We start from the raw sequence: 19,922 nt of genomic DNA on the forward strand, positions 1-19,922 counted from the left end.
CCTTGCAAATCCTAAGTGTCAGACACCATTTTCATCTTTGACCGATCCTCCAGCTGCTGCAAAACCACTATCAAGTTGCCTAGCCATCTGTGTTCACTTTGAGCCATCCCGATTCAGGGCACTGCCAATAAACATGTTGCCATATCTTCTCCTTTCCCCTATTATTTCTCATTTGTAGTTTGAGTCTTATCACAAAATTCTCGGCTTAAACTTTTTGCCTTGTCCAGCGTGTTTTCCCACTCAGAAAAATTATCAAAAAAAAAAACTTGATTTCTTTGCATGCCAGCCCAAAAAACACCTCCCAGTTTTCATCATTCAAAGCAAAATATTCCGGCCTTGATAAGTTGACATGAACCCAATCAACTAAATTAAGGCCAAAGAATTCATTCAATCTGTCACTCTTCACCACGCAACTCCAAAGGCCAGCCGCTGGCAAACATTTTCACAGAACATGATCTATTCTCCAATCTAGCTTCACATTGATTAATACACGAAGGGTCTATTGTAATATGTCGTTTCCATCATTCCGCATCCGTTAGCAATTTTCTATGAACCACAAGCTAAACAAATACTCTCACTCGTTGTGGCCCCTTAATCTTCCAAATCACCTGCCACCTCTTATCAATTTCCCAATCAGATTCCTCGCTCAATAACTCATATGCCGACTTAGAAGTGAAGGCAGTTCCTTTGTTCCATTTCCAACCAGGTTTATCCTCGAAATCATAATTCGCCATTGGTGGTTTAACTGCAATCATATATGCAATAGAGGATGATGGCAAATGATTTTTAAGACATCCATATCTCATTCTCATTTATTGTTGACCATACTACAAACTGACACAGTTTCATTGGGTAGCAAATCTGGATTCAAACAGATCGTATCCAATTTCTTATGATTTTTTATTCATTCATCTCTCCAAAAATTAACCTCCTTACCATTTTCGACATTCCAAATCACGCCGTCCCTAGCAGCTTGTAAGATCTAGTCCACCTATCTTTCATTTATTTTTTTACAGATGATCTTGTGTTATTTGCGGAGGCTACAATTGATCAAATGATGGTGGTGCGTCAAGTGATGAAAGTGTTTTGCAATTTCTCTGGCTACAGAGTGAGCAATGGGAAAACTACTATGTATTTCTTAAAGAATGTTTCTAATCAAATGAAGGATCTGATAAGTGGAGGACTGAGTTATAATTCTGTTGAAGATCTTGGGAAGATCTTGGGTGTCCCTCTTTTTCATCGATGAATCACGAAGGCTACTTTCCAGTATCTTATCAACAATATGAGACAGAAGTTAGCCGGCTAGAAGGCGAGTGCTTTGTCTTTGGCTGGACGAATTACACTTGCTAAAGCGGTACTGTCAACCATACCTATTTATGTGATACAATCAACCGTTGTTCCAAAAGGTGTTTGCTTGGAAATGGAGAAAATAATCCGCAACTTTGTGTGGGAGAGCACGGATGATAAACGGAAGATTAGTCAAATTAAATGGGAAGAAGTGTGCAAACCAATTAAAAGTGGTGGACTGGGATTTAAGAATTTGAGCAATCAAAATGATGCTTTCTTGATGAAGATAAGTTTCAACATTATTCGACAATATACAATCAGCTTTGGGTGCAAGTTCTTCGTACCAAGTACAAATGTGTTGAAAAGGTACCACAAACTTTGCGCATAAACAATGCATTGCAGTTATGGAAAGGATTGAGTAAAGTCTGGGAAGCTGTCAGGGATGGTGTAATTCATCTACGATATTGATTGTTATTTATAGTTTGTACAACAGGAAATATTAACAAGGAAAAATAAAAGAATAAGCAAACACTTCTATTTAGATGATTTATTAAAATCACCGTGAAATTATTTTACATTGATGATGTGCTTGAGCGGAAAAGAGGAATTAGGATAATATAAGAGAATTAATGATGTGCTTAAGCGGAAAAGTGAAAGGATAAAATGTGAGAATTGAAAAGGTAAAAAGAAAATTAATTTTAAATGTATTTGTTCAATCATCCTAATCAAAGGGCAAAATCAAAAAATATAATATTATCTTTATATTAAATTAAATTTTTATATTTTTAGAGAATTAAAATGTAATTTTATTTTTATTATTTTAAATTTTTAAATATTTAAATAAAAAGTTTTACATTGTAAGGCCGCTGATCCCAACCTTTTGCCATGTTTTATAATCTCTAGACAGCTTTCTCATGACATAGCTTTTGCATTTTTCAGCCTCTAAAAGCGTATGCATGAAAATAATATATTTTTCAACCTCACGTGCTCCTTTAATGTGCATTGAGGAAATTCGATTATTTTTTTCTAAAAACTCATATATACTTTTTTTAAAAAAACCCAACACATATATAAATAAGCTTATATTTGGATGCTTTCACCAAAAAACCTTACATTTGGATACAAATTACCAGTCGCGTTACGGCGTTAGAGAAAATAAATCCGATTTCTTGCGGGTCCTAACCCACCCCATATTCAAAAAAATTCCAAGACAAGTCAAAAGTCAAACCCCCTTTTCTTGGGTTCAGGGTTTTACCCGCACTAGGGAATCCACCGCTGCATTCCGTTACAATGGCGCGATTCCCAAGATCCGCAGTCCCGCGCCTTCTCTATACCTTCTTCTCCAGCAAAACGAGGAGGTTTTACCCCTCGCCGACCGCCGCCCTTCTACTAGGGAATTTTGAGGTCCGTCAATTCTCAGCTGGCAACGTCGCGCGAGCCAAGGATGCCAAAGAACCATGGTGGAAAGAGTCCATGGAACGACTCCGAAACATCGGAATTTCTGCTCACATCGACTCTGGCAAGACCACTCTAACGGAGCGGATTCTTTATTATACGGGCCGGATTCACGAGATCCACGAGGTTCGTGGCAAAGATGGCGTCGGAGCAAAGATGGATTCCATGGATTTAGAGAGAGAGAAAGGGATTACTATCCAATCTGCTGCCACGTATTGCACCTGGAAGGATTACCAGGTTCGTAAGTGGTTTTAATTTGATCTAATTTGACAGTTTCTTTTTTTTTTGAAAGCTGTGCATAAATTTTATCTACTGTTTTAGATTAATATTATCGATACGCCTGGTCATGTTGATTTTACGATTGAAGTGGAGAGGGCGCTGCGTGTTCTTGACGGTGCCATTTTAGTTTTGTGTAGTGTTGGTGGTGTACAAAGTCAGTCAATTACTGTTGATCGACAAATGAGAAGATATGAGGTTCCGAGACTCGCCTTTATTAACAAGCTTGATAGAATGGGATCTGATCCATGGAAAGTTCTCAACCAGGTATATATTTTGGATGTATATTCATGTAACCGAGCTGAACTTCACATCTTTAACGGTGGTACACTTATAACTTTTTTGTCTGTTGTCAGGCGAGGTCTAAGCTTCGACATCATAGTGCAGCTGTGCAAGTCCCAATTGGCCTTGAAGAAAACTTTCAGGGTCTTATCGACCTTGTGCAACTAAAAGCTTATTATTTCCATGGATCCAGCGGGTTTGTTTTAATATTTATGGTTCACTTAATTTTTCTTTGAGTGTAGAGCCTGTTTCATTTCTTTGACTTTCTTCAATCATATTCTAACTATTTCAGAGAAAAAGTTGTTGCGGAAGAAATACCAGCAGATATGGACGCGATAGTTGCAGAAAAGAGACGTGAACTGATAGAAATGGTGTCTGAAGTAGATGATAAACTAGCTGAAGCTTTTCTAAATGATGAGCCTATTTCATCTGTTGATCTTGAGGTCTGTTTGAGGAATGATCCTTTATTTTCTAATTTAGTTTCCAATGACAGAGTGTACCTGAGTTGATATTGCCATCCAGTATCAGTTTTGAACTTAAAAAATGGCAGAGAAAATAGTATGGTTGCCTTCTTTGTTACTTTATATGCATCAAATCATCAAAGTTGATACTTGTTTCTAAAAATTAATAGTGGATGTGATGGCCCCTGATCAAATTTTGAATGATCCTGCATGTTGAATGGTTCTTCATCTTTCTGTCTATGTACTTCAGACCGATTGTTCTTTTTCAGACCTTGAATGTTAAAAAAATGTGAAATTAGCTTAAATATTACCCTAGTGTAAACCAAGGAACTTTAATTCTAAATGCTGCTGTTTTCCTTTTTACTTGTCCTCTTTATGAACTTCCTATGAATCCTAAAATTTGGAGCAGGAAGCAGTTCGTAGGGCAACCATAGCTCGAAAATTTGTACCTGTATTCATGGGTAGTGCGTTCAAAAACAAGGTACTTATGATCAATTCTGCTCTTTGGTTTCTGTTAAATTCACAATCAACCAACTTGTGCAACAAGGCACCACACCCAATTGGATACCCTTTCTCATATTGTTTGGAAGGGATAAGCATTATGTACTTCGTTTCACTAATTTTCCGGGTTATGAGATGCCATTTCTCAGATGCTTTCTCTTTTGCTCAGGGTGTACAACCACTTTTGGATGGTGTTCTTAGTTGCTTGCCATGTCCAATTGAAGTCAGTAACTATGCTCTTGATCAAACAAAGAATGAAGTGAAGGTATAAAATTGATAGTGCAACTCCAATGAATAAAAGGGCTTTTACCAACTCTGATGTGAAACATTTACTTCTTTCTTTTCATGTAATCCTTAGAATTCTCTTGTAGGTTATGTTGCCCGGAACCCCGGATGGACCACTTGTGGCATTAGCTTTTAAGTTGGAGGAAGGCCGGTTTGGTCAGCTAACATATCTAAGGTAATTCTACTGCATCATTTTCTATTGATTTTTTGCATTATATTAGTATTTAGCGCTTCTATTATGCTAACAGTATTTGAACTGATGAAGAGTCTACGAGGGTGTGATTCGAAAGGGTGATTTTATAGTGAACATAAACACAGGCAAGAAGATTAAGGTTAGTTAACTTATTGCTTCATGTTCTCTTGGGCCAATTTTTTAATCCCCTTTTTTTTTAATTTCCCTCCTACGTGATCTTGTTAGGCAACACAACATTGTTCCATTTTGCCTGTGAGAACCTGCACATCCAAGTGTCGTATGGGAGGTCTTTTCTTTGTTTCTTGTTTTTTGCAAGTGTGATTTGGTCTTGAGCTACGAAGAGTAAGATGGACTTCTAGAAATACCAGATATCTAAAACTAAAATATGACTTTAGATAGTTTTTGTGATTAATGGCAGAAACAGTATTGGTTAAAATTTTGAAAAGTAGCTATCCGTTATATATGCCATATACTTGCCATACATGCAATTATGCATGTTAGTTTCACCCAGACAAGCAAGGTGGCTATTCATCAAAATTGAGAAAAATTGGCCCTCTTTGCTAATATAATGCTCTTAAATTGTGGTCCTGTTAGGTCAGAACATGTGCTGTTATTGGTATTGTGGTTGATGTGATCCACTTTCATGATATGAAATTACTTTTCCTTATTTTTCAATGCAATTTGTTTCTCTTTTCCTTGCTGTGCTAACCTGGATTTTGGAGCTCAGTCTACATGCTAAATGTTTACTATTTTGTCCCAGGTACCTCGTTTGGTTCGGATGCATTCTGATGAAATGGAGGTTAGATTTTACTTGATATCAGTCTTAGTTGTTATCTGAACTGTTCTGTTTTAGTCAATTGGTTGATTTAATATTGTTCTGTTTGCGGTTCATAATACTCAGGACATTCAAGAGGCACATGCTGGGCAAATAGTTGCAGTTTTTGGAGTAGACTGCGCTTCAGGTCCTATTCTCACTTAGCATATTTCTATACACAAATAAAAGCTTTTATTCTTTGATGTTATATATTTATTTATTCAAGGAGCTTGACTACACAACAGGAGCAATAAAAATGCCAAAAAATGTTGGTTGAGTAGACAAAGCCATGTTTTCCCACTTCTTTTTTTGCTTTAAAAAAAAACCCAGGAAAGGCTTTCAAAGAATTACCATAACATATGGCATTGTGTTTCCAGGTGATACATTTACAAATGGATCTGTCAAATACACCATGACCTCTATGAGTGTCCCTGAACCAGTGATGTCATTAGCTGTTCAGCCGGTTTCAAAAGATTCAGGAGGCCAAGTGAGTGCTTTTTGGACTCATATAAATGCATATGTTGGTGCACTCCATCATAGCATATGATGTTAACTACTGATGAATCTTGTGTTTCTCTGAATTAGTTTTCAAAGGCATTGAACCGTTTCCAGAGAGAGGATCCTACATTTCATGTAGGGTTGGATGCCGAAAGCGGGCAGGTTGGAAAATTTATTTTGGATGACTCTGATACCATTCACAATTCTATTTTGCATTAACTGACTTACAGTGTTATTGTTATTATTTATTTACATAGACAATCATCTCTGGAATGGGAGAGCTTCATCTCGACATATATGTGGAAAGGATCCGGAGAGAATACAAGGTCTTGACCCATTTGTTTAGCATATGACATAAGAGTTTCTAAGATTATTATGATTGAAATTCATGTTTTAAATAATTTATACTTCCTGAAAACAGGTTGATGCAACTGTTGGAAAGCCTCGTGTGAATTTCAGGGAGACTATAACTCAACGTGCTGAATTTGATTATTTACACAAGAAACAGTCTGGAGGACAGGGTCAATATGGTCGAGTATGTGGGTAAGTAGCAATGATCTGTCTTTGGCTTTTATTTCTATTAACATCATAATAATATCTATCTTGTATTTAAATTAGATGCAGTTCCTTGACGCCTGAATCACTTGTCTGAAACCGCTCTTCCTCTCTGATTCTGTTCTGGACTAGTTGTTTTACATTATCAGATTTGGTTTTGGAAGATTATTACTTGTCCACTGATATGGATATGTTGGTTTCTTGTATTGATAGGTATGTTGAACCAATTCCACCAGGGTCTCCAATAAAGATTGAATTTGAGAACATGATTGTTGGACAAGCTATACCATCAAACTTTATTCCTGCAATTGAGAAGGGTTTCAAAGAAGCTGCAAATTCGTGAGTATATTTACTTTACTCCCTTATTCTTGAAACTCACTCATCAATACAGAATGATTACTTGTGCACTTAGTATTGTTGTGAGTATAAATTGATGTACTGCTTCCATATTCTTTTGTACAGGGGTTCATTAATTGGACATCCAGTTGAAAATATAAGGATTGTTTTGACTGATGGTGCATCTCATGCAGTAGATTCTAGTGAGCTTGCGTTCAAGTTAGCTGCTATATATGCATTCAGACAGGTATGTCTAATGTTCTTAGGATGATATTCTATGAAATGATTAGTTCATATCTTTTGCTTTCCCTTTTGTTCTTTTTGGCAGCCTTTTGTGGATTTTCTTATTTTGACTTGTGAAACAGTGTTATAGTGCTGCAAGGCCTGTGATACTGGAACCTATAATGTTGGTTGAGTTGAAAGTACCAACAGAATTTCAGGGTACAGTAGCGGGTGATATCAATAAGTGAGTCTATCCTTTGTTTTATACTTGATGATTTTTGGACTTGGCAATTCTTTGATATTCAATCTGATTTTCTGCATCCTCAACTATTTGTAGGAGGAAAGGTGTTATTGTTGGAAATGACCAAGATGGAGATGATTCTATAATTACTGTCAATGTAAGTGAAACTTGTTTTCTTTTGAAATGTTCAGCTTAGCTGCATATCCAAGCAAATTTCTTACAAACTCTGGAATTTGCACTTGGAATTTGTCCACAGTCTTTCATGAATTCCCTTGTTAACTCAGGTCCATCTTTATTGAAATACCCATGTTGATATTCTGGTTTTCAGATATTTTAGGATTCGTGCCATAGTGCTCAAAGAAAATCATTAATCATTTTGTATCGTGGGAATGTGATGTTATACTTGTGCATATGTCGATGTCTGCGTCCTGCATGTAGAGTCCTGATTTGCCATCACAAGTAGCACTTAAAAATTAAACCCCCTTTCTCCAAAGAGCTGAATATCATTTCTCTTGTCTTTCTAGGTCCCGTTGAACAATATGTTTGGGTACTCAACAATGCTTCGATCAATGACACAGGTGAGTGTGTGAGGCACAGAATCATTCCATAGAAATTGGCTTGATCCTTCTGAGGTGTGGATTTGTTTTTATCATATGTAAAATGTAATATCATGTATACAGGGAAAAGGTGAATTCACAATGGAATACAAGGAGCATTCACCGGTTTCTCAGGACGTGCAAATGCAATTAGTGAGCACTCACAAGGCCGATAAAGCTGAATAAATAACGAGCAAGATTGCTTGAAGATTGAAGAACTGGGTACAAGTTGTATAATCTGTTTTTATTAATTCTTGCTCTATTTATTGCAGCCATATGTTTCATCATCTTTTTAAGTCGCAAAATTTTTGAAAGCACAATAATGTGCAAACTGCCGTTTCTCGACCATCATGGATGAATGTATCTTTTCTTAGCAGAATTAGATTCCATGTATATTTCCAACTTATGGCTAACCATAGCAACTAGTTAAATGCTTCTCTCTGTTTTGTGGGGAGCTCCAGATTTGGCTCAGATTCACTGAGGGGTGCAAAGTACTGATCCACCATATCGTCCGACACTTTTTCTAAGCTTGGAGGTTCCCACTGCATCTCCAAAGATTTAAAATAAAAATAAATACGAGTTTGGCAGCAGAATCCAGAAAATCATTAGGCGTTCGAAATGTAAAAAGGGTGACACCTTTGGAGCAGAGTCTTTGTGCACCACTCGTGCTCTGACACCCTGAAATGAAAGAAAATAACAGATTTAAGTCCATGAAATTTTATTCATTTACTGGAAAGTGCAAAATCTAAATAGTTTTGTACCTCGCAGAAGTCATTAGAGATTCGCTTCGATATCCCTTGAAGGGACATCCGATACTCACGAACCAAGCACTGGTCAAAGGTTTGAAATCTGCCTTCTCGTACCTGAATCACTATAAGGGCACCATGAACAATGCCTGATTTCCATTCAAAGGGGAGGAAGGGGGATGGCAGTTAAAGAAGCTCACCGATCTCAAAGACACCTTCAAGCTCAATGGTGAAGCTTCTTTAAGTTTCTTTAATGTGGAATTGCACCATGCATCATTTGTTGCAGATGCCTCACTTTCCTGAAAAAAAACTACCAGTAAATTATTCAAGAAAGTTCACTGCAGCTTTAGTTTTGATAAATATATTATGTTACGTCAATTTTCCAACATATTAAAAAGGAACTAGATGTGGGAAATGATTATATCCTGCAAATTTTGTTGTGGCTGAAATCTTCTTACTCGCAAACAGATTGATTTTAACACGCATTTTATATTAGTAATGGGCCCATTTTAGCACACATTTTGGTGCACTCAACAGGTGGTGTAGCTATGTAAAGATATAGTATTCCTTTATATTGTTGCATTAAACCAATGCCTTCTTGCCTTTGCTTTTTCTAAATGCTTTCATGAAACAACTTCAGCTTTCTAACTTACATGGTCTGAAAAAGATAAACAGAAGGAAAGAAAGTGCTTACCACAGCATCGATAATTTCCCCAACTGTGTCATGGCCGAAACATTTATTGAGCACTTCAATCCTATATATGTAACATGCTTAATGGGACGAAATTCAAAATAATGAATCATATATTATAATAAAGAAAGAAAGAAAAAAGGAGAAAGCATTGGATTAGCAGTTAGAGCCAGTAACAGAAATATGGTCTCCTATATGAGAAAACTAACCTGTGCAGCGCACTGATCTTTTCAGGATAGACTGCATCACTATATTTCTCCAAACAAGACTCAATGACAGAAGGATCATCGGTAACCAAATTTCCAAGCTCTTCTTCAATCAGTGGAAGCTTCTGTTATTGTAACAAGTGCACCAATCTTATATAACCAGGGAAGATGAATAAATTGTAAGGAAAAAGAAGCACCCAAGTCAAAAGCCTATCGGTACTAACATCAGTGTTTGAGTAGTGTGTCGCAAGCCCGCAAGAAACCATTTCAGCCCCACTGAGTTTTGCTCCTGTCAGACCCAAGTACTCTCCTGGAAACATATTTGTTTAAGTGGAAAGATGATTGTTCTAGTTTTATAGTGAAATACAGTAAATCCATGATTGAACATATACATTACAGGTCCAAGAAGCCAGTAAAGAAAAGCAAGTGGAACAGGCATAAAGAAAACATATTGTAAAGGCCTACCTAAGTGACCAGGTAGACGAGAGAGATGAAAGGATGCTCCGGCATCAGGATGGAAGCCAATTTGAGTTTCAGGGGTAGCAAAAACCTGGAAAACCATGTGTCTAAGTTACTTGAATTTCCAAACGGCAATTTTAATATTATGAATGGAGAAAGTGAACAATAAGAGTCCTTTAAACAAGATGATTACAAGGTAACAAATATATAGCCTGCAGTAAACTAAGGACCGTCGAATGAATAGCGGAAAGAAAGAATAACCAAAACAAATCACTGCAACATACGGTTCTATCAGTCGCAAGCCGAAATGTCCCAGGTATCGAAATTCCAGCTCCACCACCCATAGTAATGCCATTTAAAATAGACACCTAGAATCGAATCATTACTTTATATATGCATATCTCTATCATCAATTTGTCAGTACTCCGTAACAACTTATCGTTTCAATAAAGCTTCGAAAAGAATAAATCACCAACAAGTAATGATTATCAGCATTCAAGGAACAGAAGGTAAACACTCACATGAGGCTTCAAATATGTACCAAGATGGTATATAAAGCTATACAACGTCCTAAAAACGCCCTTACACTTTTCTATCTTCCCTGCACTAAGAGAATTTAAACGGTAAATAACCATGAAAAATCAACCATACAATAAATAATGTCTAACAAGAAAAACTTTCAGTACACTACAATCTATTCAGCATACATTTTATTCATCTAGGTTTTACCTTCATTTATCAAATGATAAAGAGCAACAATATCTCCACCTGCACAAAATGCCCTTCCACTGCCCTTTAATTATCCAAAAAAAAAAATTCAAATTGTCAGTTGTCTCTAAACATTTTACTGAACTATTATAATAACAATTAGTATTTTAAAAAATTGAAATTACCTTCATGACCACAAATCCAATATTGGGATCATCTTCCCAAGATGCGTACAATTCATGCAACCTAGCGCCCTGCAATGGGAAGTAATTTCCTCCGCAAATTGTTAATCTAATCCAAAGAAGATATAAAGCAAACCCCTAGATAACGTAACAGGGATTCAAATGTAAAGAGGAACTTTACTATATTTGTATTGAGAGCATTGAGAGACGAAGGTCTGTTGAGAATCGCTACTCGAGAACTCGCTTTACCTTCAACCAGCACCTAAAGTTTTACATATAAACACGTAAGTATATACCCCATTGATGCCTAAATTTATCTAACCCAAGGTTTCAAGAGAGAAAGTGATCAGACTTGATTTTGAAGATCACCAGCAGAAGAATTGATTGGAAGCGAGGATAGGTTTCTCTTCAACCGGATTAGACTGTCACGACGACGACTTGTTACCAAACGCTTTAAGCTCTGCATTTCGGATTTGCACTCTAAGCTTTAGCTCAAAATTGAGCAAACTGCGGAGAAGAGGAAGCCAAAAGAAATGCCGTGTCGCAGTATCATTAGCCCATCAGAAAAAAGAAAATGAAAATGGCGTTCCAAGGGGCTTGTTTGGCGGCTTTAGTGCCACTCTGCCAGCCTAACACAGGATAGATCATTTCCAAACTGGGTTTTAGACTGGACTTCCTATAACGGTCCCAGAGCTTTAAGGCCCATAGAACTGGGTTTTAGGGGTTTTTCTTTTTCGTTCTTTTTTTTTTCTTAATAATTGGATGATGAATTACTTGGATTGAATTCAAGGTGTCGTACCGCTCAGAACTTAGGTTAAGAAGTCGGCTTTTTTTTTTCGCAAATCTTGATGGTAAACGCTTTTTTCCCTCTTTTTCTCCTCATATTTTTCTCTTTTCCTCTGAATGGATTATAGAACAAACTAAAGTACTTTCATAATCTTCTGAGACTCTATTTCTTATAAAACAACTCATATATTACCTGGAAAAATTGCAGAAGGTTTTGCGATAAAGCTAAGACCCCTGTGGAGTTTGCTTTTGTAAGCAGCGAAAAAGAGCTGCCCTTGTCGAGGTAATTTTTGGGTTAAACAAATTTTCAACTTTCATAACCTCTGGTTTTACTCTTTTTAATCTTTTGTTCATTTTTTTTTAAATTTATTCTTTGATTGTGATTGCTATCAGTTTAAATTGGGAAATCTCTGTCAGGGAATTACAGTTCAGGGACAATCTAATTGTATTGCTTATGGCATAAAGCTACTTATTCATCATTATCTTATTGCATGCCGGCATGTTTATTTCGTTTTCTCTCGTCTAAAGGCCATGGGTTGATTAAAAGCAATCTAGAAAAATTGTTGGAGGCTGTTTTCCTGAGAAGGGCCGGTTCCTTCTCTGTGGGATCCTTGATTTGGGGGGAAAGGAAAAGTGTGAATCCACTCGTTTTCCTTTCCTCTTAACAAACGAAGAAAGTAGTGGAAAGAAATTAAAATTTCTTTCCACCTCTTTCCCTTCTATCATAGACTGTATGAAATCTGAACTTTTATTTGTTTTGGTTTTTTTAGTTCTAAATATGCTACCAATCTCACTAATTTGAGAAAACTTAGATTTTGCGTCAAAACTTGTCAAATTGGCATGCTATTTTGATTTTTATTAGATTAAAGTAAGTAATTTTGAATTTTCGGTTATTGGATTAGAGTAAGTTGTTTTTTATTTTTCTTACTTTAATCTATTACTGTTCACGTATTTATGTTTTATCACTCTTTTTACGAAAAAATCTAATGTAATTACCAAACCCAAGAGTATTCAATCTAAGCTGGTTCCTTTTGGTTCCTCGGATTTTGCATCTTAATCTTAATGCTTTGTTTTGCCTTAAATATCTAAAGTTGTTGTTTCTTCTCATTGCCTCTTGGTATTTTCCTTCATTGAGAAAGGGAAAAAAATCTTTACTTTTCGTTGAACCAATTTGAGCAAGATTCTTTTCAGTTTTACTTGAATGTTGTTCAATTTCAGGGTTGTTTTTAGGGGATTAAGAAATGGATGAGAATATGAAGCAACTCCAGCAAAGCTTGATTGAGCTTGAAACTGAAGCTGAACATTTACTATTAGCCAGGCACCAGGTAAGCCTTAGTTTATAGTCAGACTCTAAGTTCCTAGAACAGATAAGTTCACCAGGCCAATAAAATTATATATCTAGGTAACTGTTTAAAACTTATTTGATTCCTTCATTAAAAAGTTAAAAGAAATTACCATTTGTATGATACGAATTTTAATTTTTTAAGTAACTGGATGTGTTAAAAGTTATATTAATTGGAAATGCAGCTGGTTGAAAATGATAAAGTGAGAAATGGGAACAGGGAAGCACTTACTGCACTGAGGAAGAGGGCTCGGACAACAAAAACTAGTGTCCCATCTCCCTTTGAGTCGATGATGAAGAATATTGGGAACCCTGTATCAAGACCTTTGGTAAAAGAGGTTTGTGCTACTTGTGGCAATCATGACTCAAATGAGCAGACATGGATGATGTTCCCAGGAACTGATGTTTTTGCCAAGATACCATTTCATGCTGCTCACAGTATTTTGGAGACAGGTTTGTTGTACAAGTTAATTTATTTCGAAGACTTGGTTGTTGGCTTTGTTTAGAAGATTATGCTAGTGTTACTGTTCACTAAGAAATTCTGAATAGAGCTTTGTTGTGTAGTTGAATAGATTGGGGTTTATTGCTTGACATCACCTCAATCAATTCTAGTTGTTGTTATTGTTTTCAGTAACATTATTGTAAGAATCGGGGGCTTAGAACATGATTTTAGAGTTCTAGTTAACAGTCACTAGATTTTTTCCATAGTTCTCTTCATGATTCATGTGCAATGTGCATGTATTATTAATCCTTGTCCTTGCTGTTATTCAGATCAAGCACGGCTGGACCATGAAGCTCAGAAACTTCAAAGCTATGTTAAGGAGAAATCCTTTTTTATATCAGAAAAAGGTGTCCTCGCTGACAAGATCAGTCCTGGTGTGCTTAGATCCTTAGTAGCGTTAAAAGATAAACCATGGTAAGTAGAATTGAGTAGATATCGGTCTATCTCTATCTTTTGTAGTAACAAACCATATTTCTCCTATTCTGTGCAGCAGCTTTAGTCATAGGTTTTTCCGATTATGTCTTCATTCTTTTTATAGAAAATACTTAGACAGCTGGTTGCCATGGAAATCATGAAGGATGGATTTGTATGATGAAGAAGCTAGTAAATTGGCACACAATTTCATTCTTCTTTTGCTTTTTCACTCTGCGGAAATGAAAACCGTATTCTACTCTTTATTCTTGTTTCAGTGACTTACGAAGCAGGCTACATGATGCATTTCTTAGCGTCATGGTTTATTTCACATTGTAGTGATTTATTGTACACAAATATGCTACTTCACTAGTGCATTCATCACAAAAGCTGAATTCTATATGTGCTTTTTTATCCTTTTGTTGAGTGGTGTGAGGTTGCTTTTTTCACATTGTAATGCAATAGACATGTTTTCACATGGTTCTTTGACCCCTTCCAGTCCTCCCACTCGCCTTGCATACTGGTCTTTTCATTGGATTATTTATGCTATTTACAACTACCACTGTTGTTGTGCAAGTTGAAAAGGGTGTAGCAAATAATAATCAGGCTATTGATTGAGCCTGTTCATTTTTGCAGATTTGTTAGATATGCCTGATGTGAGGAAGCAATCAAACAAATAGGAAAGTACTTCTATCGAAGTGAACATTGCACTTTTCAGAGGGGCTGGCAATGAAGTTGGTTTGGATCGTCTTTGAGCAGAAATGTCTGTAGAAAAAGGAGCGTGGACGAAATTTACCAATCACTGCTGATTTTGTTGATGGCATTGTGAACATTGGTTTTATCAAATATGAACATCATATCTTTGAATCTAACTCGAGGATAAACACCTGGTGCTAGACCATATTGTAAGAACCCTTTCACCTTACTAAATTGACTTTCTATTTGAAAGCATTAATAGATTCACTTTAACAAATGGTTCATCATTCCTGTTTATTTTAAAATGTTTATCTGGGACCAGCGTTAGATTATTTTTTTTTATGTAATTGTATTATTGTTGTTAGCTGATGAGATGAGGGGCTAAGAATATGGCATTGTATGATACGGAGCTGCTCTTGTCGGGCTTGTTATTCTCAGTACAATAATATATATTTTATATATTAGCTTCTCATTGTCATGAACTTTTGGTAGGAAGACGTGGCCTATTTTGTGTCCGTAGTGTGACAGGTGAAAACCCAACACCGACCAACCGTTTCAAATGAGTCAATGCAAACTGGCAAATCCCTCCAAATGCATTTATGAAATTAACTGTTCCAGAACAAATTCATATCCCTACATGATTGAATGACAATAAATGTGAGAGAAAAGTGAAATGTTACAAAGCGATGCGCATTGTCCTCGATCAGACTTCAATCCTCTGATAAGAAAAACCAAGCAAGTTGTTGACTATTACAACAAGCCTAACTCTAATAAATAATGGGAATTTCCATTCAAACAACGTGTGTTCCCTGCAAGGAATTCCACAACTCCGAACACTCTTGTTCCTCATCCTCAGATTTACCCCTCACAAACATTCCCGATGCCGAGCTTGATGCTTGCATCAGATTTAATGTTAACTCAGCACCAGTTTCCTGAAACTTTTCCCAACCTTGAGGGGGCTCTGGTAATAAGGAATGCTGCTCGGCCGTTGTTGAACTGAACACACCAAGGTCTTCCATCCCACGGTGGTTCAATTGCCAGCCTCGATCAAGTACCAGCTGCCGAGCCAGGACAGCAGCACGATTTTCAGCGATCAGCTCTTGCAAGGCAGTACTAGATCTCGATGAGAGATCGGATGGGGAGATCCATGAATCAGCCCTAGATGACAGAAGAGAGAGAGCACGTCCTTTCGGCAACGATAGGTGGTATGGAAATCTCCCAGTCTTCAATTTAGCATCTGTTTGAGGACATACCGTTACACTTCCAAGATTTCCCAATTCATAATTAACTTCTACTCTACCGTGATCACAAGTACTCAATTAGTGTAAAACGAACAAGAATGTGCTTGCTTTGATTAAACCATCAACGTAAAGAGATCAAAGGGAATATCTAAACAATGTAAACCAGTTCGTGGCTTCAGTCAATTGTGAAATGCAATTTCAGCATCAGACCAGCCTTATTCAAACTACAGGGATTCAACTGTGTGACCAGCTCAGCTGATAGAAATCTTGCGCAGATTAAAAAGGAAATCAAACCCAACGAAGCAACCCGAAGTCTGAATTTCTCTCTTTTTTTTTAAGAAAAAAATTTAACAAAAAAAAAATCCCCAATGGACTTTAAAAAACAAAACTATCCATAAACAGCACAATCATAGAAATTAAAGAACAGACTAAAAAGAGCAAAAAAAAAAGTACCTTGAGCAGAGTTCCTGGAAGCAGAATCATGAGAGCCTTTTCTCCTACGCTCATTGTGGCCTGCCAATCTCCTTCTGCAACTCCTCTTCGAGTCGTCAAATTCTGACACCACATGAAACCTACGCCCATTTCCCCATTTATACATCACCTCTTTATAATTTACCATACATTTCTTACTACTTTCATTTCCCTATCCTATCATCACCCATAATTTACAATTCCATTCAAAAATAGCAAGTAAATTACTCTTTGAATGCGTTAAATTTATCTAAATTAATTCTTCAAGATATTATTATAAATCATATCTTCTATAACTGAACTAGTTTAAAAAAGGAATGAAAAAGAAAATGTAGGTTAGATAAAATGGGAACTACGACTTAAAAGCTCCAAGAACTGTTATGGCAGATTCTTTTTAGCCCTAAGATGGAGAAAGACAAAGCAAAGGAAGAAGAAAAGGGTCACCTGCTACACTGTTGACAAAAACGTTGCTCTATCCCTAGCACCACCACCTTGGGTGCCTTTGAGTGCATCTCACAAACTTTATGCCTCCGGTGATACTCTTTAGCATTCACCAGTGCAACGTCACAACCTTCAACTTGACACCGTGGTACCGTCGACGCTGGACTCCCCATGACAGCTATAGGTGACGAAGGCTCAACTCCACCACTTACGCCGCCGCTGCCGCAACCAATATTATTATTGTAGTAGGGATTACCTTTCTTTCCAATTGAGAACCCACCGACGAGGTGTCGCTCGGTCAAGGATGTAGAATCCTCGAAGTAGTGCCTCTTCCCAAGCTTCAAGCAAACAAGATGGGGTCGGGGTGCATATGAGACCCATCGCCGGCATAAAGAGAGTGTTCCTGGTTCAAGTGATGGGTAAGAGTAGCATTGACGTGGTGAGGAAGGAACATGAGTGCAGGGGCGGCAGTGTTGGCCACCGGGAGTGTGGAGGAAGGTGATGAGATCATCTCCGCCCTGCTGCTGCTAGTAGTAGAGGTAGTTGAGGCGTACAAATTGAAGGCGTTGATACTATCGTTGCCTCCCCAGTCGAATCTCGTACTTGTAGGATTAAGCTCCCGTAAGTCCCAAGCGAGATTAATGCTGTTATTACCAGTTTGCCCTTTGTTCCCCAAGTACATGCTCCCGCCATTTTCCATAATCTCTGCCCTTACACTTGCACTTGAAGCTACCAGTGTCCTATATATATATATGTACTATATATTTAAGAGGTAGGGGTAGATAGGTTTATCGTTTCTTTTTTTTACCTTCGCCGGTTTTGCGTAAGCAGAGAGGACTGGAGCATAGTCTGATTGTTTCACACAAAAGAAGAAATTTCTTTTCTAAAAAAAGAAAAAAAGAGGGAGGAGCTTTAAAAGGATAGAGAATAATAAGAGAAAATAAATGAAGGGTTAGGTTCTTGGTTATTATTTGGGTGTGTTAAGTATAACGGGGGGAGGAGATGAGTGGTGGAGGTTAAGAAAGAGAAAGCTGCAAGATTCACAGAAGCGGAAGTTGCTGAAAAGGCAATAAATGAGATAGAGATATAGAGAGACAAATGGCTGATGAGATGAGACTCCAAAATGTATCAGATTTTTTAATTTCAATTTTTACAAAAAAAAATACTTAGGGAATTTTATAAATTTTATATCCCTTTTATTATACATTAAAATTATTTTTTCAAACATTTATAGTTCTTTCCTTCCTCAATTTTTTGGTTAAAAGTGTAACCTGTCTTATTACAATACTAAACTTTTATAGTTCTTTCCTTCCGGGGAAGGGTGGTAGAATACGATCTACAAGCGGAAGACTATAGACTTTTTAATTTACAAAAAGGAAAGTTATTAAAAAAGAAAAAGTAAGCTAAATATGTTTTTTGAAGATTAGAATATATTTTTCAATATTAGAATATTTTTTTTAAGATGCTATACAATTGAATTCTTCTCTCTATTTATAGCGGAAATCAAAAATTCTATACAATTGTTGTTTAAACCTCGAACAGTGTTTCCGATAAAAATTGTCTTGAATGGATATGGTTGCTTCCACGTCTCATTTGTCTTGTTGCTTCTTTAATTGCATGATCATGGTTGATTCCACGTTGCATGCTTGAGTTAATGGCTGCTTCAGTCATGGTTGCTTCCATCACTACTTACATCATCAGTGTTTTGATGATAGATTCACATTGCAAACTTTGTTGATTGCATCTGAACTTCTTTTTTTATCTTGTCACATCATGGATTTGATGATAACTTCGACGTTGCCAAACTTGTTTGTTTGTTTGTAAGTGTTGTCACATCATAAGTTTTATTACGCTTTTCACTTTTGACTGCCTTTTTTTTACTTTTAGTCTTCTTGAATCTTATTGAGATTCATTTCTTCAATTTCATCTAAATGTAATGAATCTGATGAAAGTCTTGGTGAATTTCAAGTCTCCCATGTTATTCAGATTTGTTCCAGAATATGAGATGGATAATTTTCAATTTCCATGTCGGCTATCTTTTTTAATAGTCTCAAAGATTTTTCATCTCTATTTTCATGGATGTTTCCAGTATAATATGTCACTATCCTTCTTCCATCAGTCCATAGTTGATAAATATTTTGCTGCAGAAGATCTTTGGCTGTTGATATTAAATCAATCCCTGCTTGGGTTTGATAATAATTCAAATCATTATAACACTTGTCAATGGTTTTTGTCAAGTGTTCTTTGACTTCATTTACTGCGGATAATCGGGGACTTCCAATCATCCTTTGAATAATCCATATTTGATTTGGCTGATAAAATTTTTCTTTTTCAGCTATACCAATTAGGCTACATATTCCAATAAGAAAATAGTAGAAAAAGTCATCATTGTTTATGATGTTTTGTAATTTAGATTTTACCCGGCGGGAAAATCCTTTAAAAGATGAAAAGAAAAATTTTGTACAACTATTTCTTTTACAAAACCCTATTCAATACTTGTTATATCAAATAGTTCATGATCCAAACTATATTTTATAGTTGGAAAACTTTCTCCTATAAAATTAGTAAAAACATAAGATTGTAGAAAATATTTAGAAAAAGTTTTTTGAAATTGAATCTGCTTGTTGCAGATAATTCCATTTATTTTTATAAATATTTCTACAGGTAAAATTTGTCTAGATTTGTTATATAAACAGATTCTAAATATCTTATTCATAATAGAATTGTTTTTTCCTTTATGAATAAAATATTGAAGAATATCAAGAAGATTGTTTATCTCCTTAATATCCATAAATTCCATTTGGAATTCATCCCAATCTTTGTATAAGGGTCCGTTTGATTGGTGTAAAATGTTTTCCGGAAAACATTTTCTGAAATTTTCGGTGTTTGATTGGCTGAAAATATTTTCATACTGTAAAACCAATTACAAAACACGGGAAAAGAAGGTGTTAATTTTGGAAAATGTCTTACCGTTTCTAATTCGATAAGACATTTTCAGGAAAATTAGAAAGAACACAAATCTTCCATTTCCCTTCCCC

The 19,922-nt window shown here is 36.4% G+C and overlaps 3 protein-coding genes and 1 pseudogene across 6 annotated transcripts; 2 read left to right on the plus strand and 2 right to left on the minus strand.

Annotated features, from left to right (window-relative positions):
* Positions 1-2,428: 2,428 nt before the first annotated feature.
* LOC107924010 (elongation factor G-2, mitochondrial) lies at positions 2,429-8,381 on the plus strand. Of its 2 annotated transcripts, none has more exons than XM_016854258.2 (20): positions 2,429-2,979; positions 3,064-3,285; positions 3,375-3,496; positions 3,593-3,743; positions 4,171-4,242; positions 4,432-4,527; positions 4,634-4,722; positions 4,813-4,879; positions 5,501-5,539; positions 5,642-5,702; positions 5,932-6,041; positions 6,140-6,214; positions 6,310-6,378; positions 6,474-6,595; positions 6,821-6,946; positions 7,070-7,190; positions 7,309-7,409; positions 7,503-7,563; positions 7,931-7,984; positions 8,087-8,381. In XM_016854258.2, exons 1-20 carry the CDS (start codon positions 2,578-2,580, stop codon positions 8,186-8,188), a joined length of 2,262 nt encoding a protein of 753 aa, XP_016709747.2. In that variant the 5' UTR covers positions 2,429-2,577; the 3' UTR covers positions 8,189-8,381. The 2 variants fall into 2 exon arrangements, with proteins under 2 accessions (XP_016709747.2, XP_040961716.1); XM_041105782.1 differs by having other exon boundaries at positions 2,774-2,979; positions 3,159-3,285.
* On the minus strand, positions 8,222-11,493 carry LOC107924012 (3-hydroxyisobutyryl-CoA hydrolase-like protein 1, mitochondrial). 3 transcript variants are annotated; one of them, XM_016854260.2, is made up of 14 exons: positions 11,347-11,493; positions 11,176-11,256; positions 10,998-11,066; positions 10,834-10,897; positions 10,626-10,705; positions 10,389-10,472; positions 10,111-10,195; positions 9,870-9,955; positions 9,649-9,770; positions 9,443-9,503; positions 8,949-9,047; positions 8,764-8,865; positions 8,639-8,680; positions 8,222-8,544 (listed from the first exon to the last, which is right to left on the minus strand). In XM_016854260.2, exons 1-14 carry the CDS (start codon positions 11,458-11,460, stop codon positions 8,425-8,427), a joined length of 1,209 nt encoding a protein of 402 aa, XP_016709749.2. In that variant the 5' UTR covers positions 11,461-11,493; the 3' UTR covers positions 8,222-8,424. The 3 variants fall into 3 exon arrangements, 2 of the variants coding, with proteins under 2 accessions (XP_016709749.2, XP_016709750.2); XM_016854261.2 differs by lacking the exon at positions 10,389-10,472; XR_001691695.2 differs by lacking the exon at positions 8,222-8,544 and having other exon boundaries at positions 8,764-8,873.
* A 288-nt stretch (positions 11,494-11,781) lies between these two features.
* On the plus strand, positions 11,782-15,195 carry LOC107924013 (uncharacterized). The gene is made up of 6 exons (XM_016854262.2): positions 11,782-11,845; positions 11,989-12,063; positions 12,999-13,105; positions 13,308-13,575; positions 13,894-14,038; positions 14,672-15,195. Coding segments are annotated over exons 3-6 (498 nt in total). The 5' UTR covers positions 11,782-11,845; positions 11,989-12,063; positions 12,999-13,021; the 3' UTR covers positions 14,673-15,195.
* Positions 15,196-15,306: 111 nt separating this feature from the next.
* LOC107924011 (squamosa promoter-binding-like protein 7) lies at positions 15,307-17,914 on the minus strand (annotated as a pseudogene).
* Positions 17,915-19,922: the final 2,008 nt, after the last annotated feature.

This window comes from Gossypium hirsutum, chromosome D11 (assembly GCF_007990345.1).
Source record: "Gossypium hirsutum isolate 1008001.06 chromosome D11, Gossypium_hirsutum_v2.1, whole genome shotgun sequence".
NCBI lineage: Eukaryota > Viridiplantae > Streptophyta > Magnoliopsida > Malvales > Malvaceae > Gossypium > Gossypium hirsutum.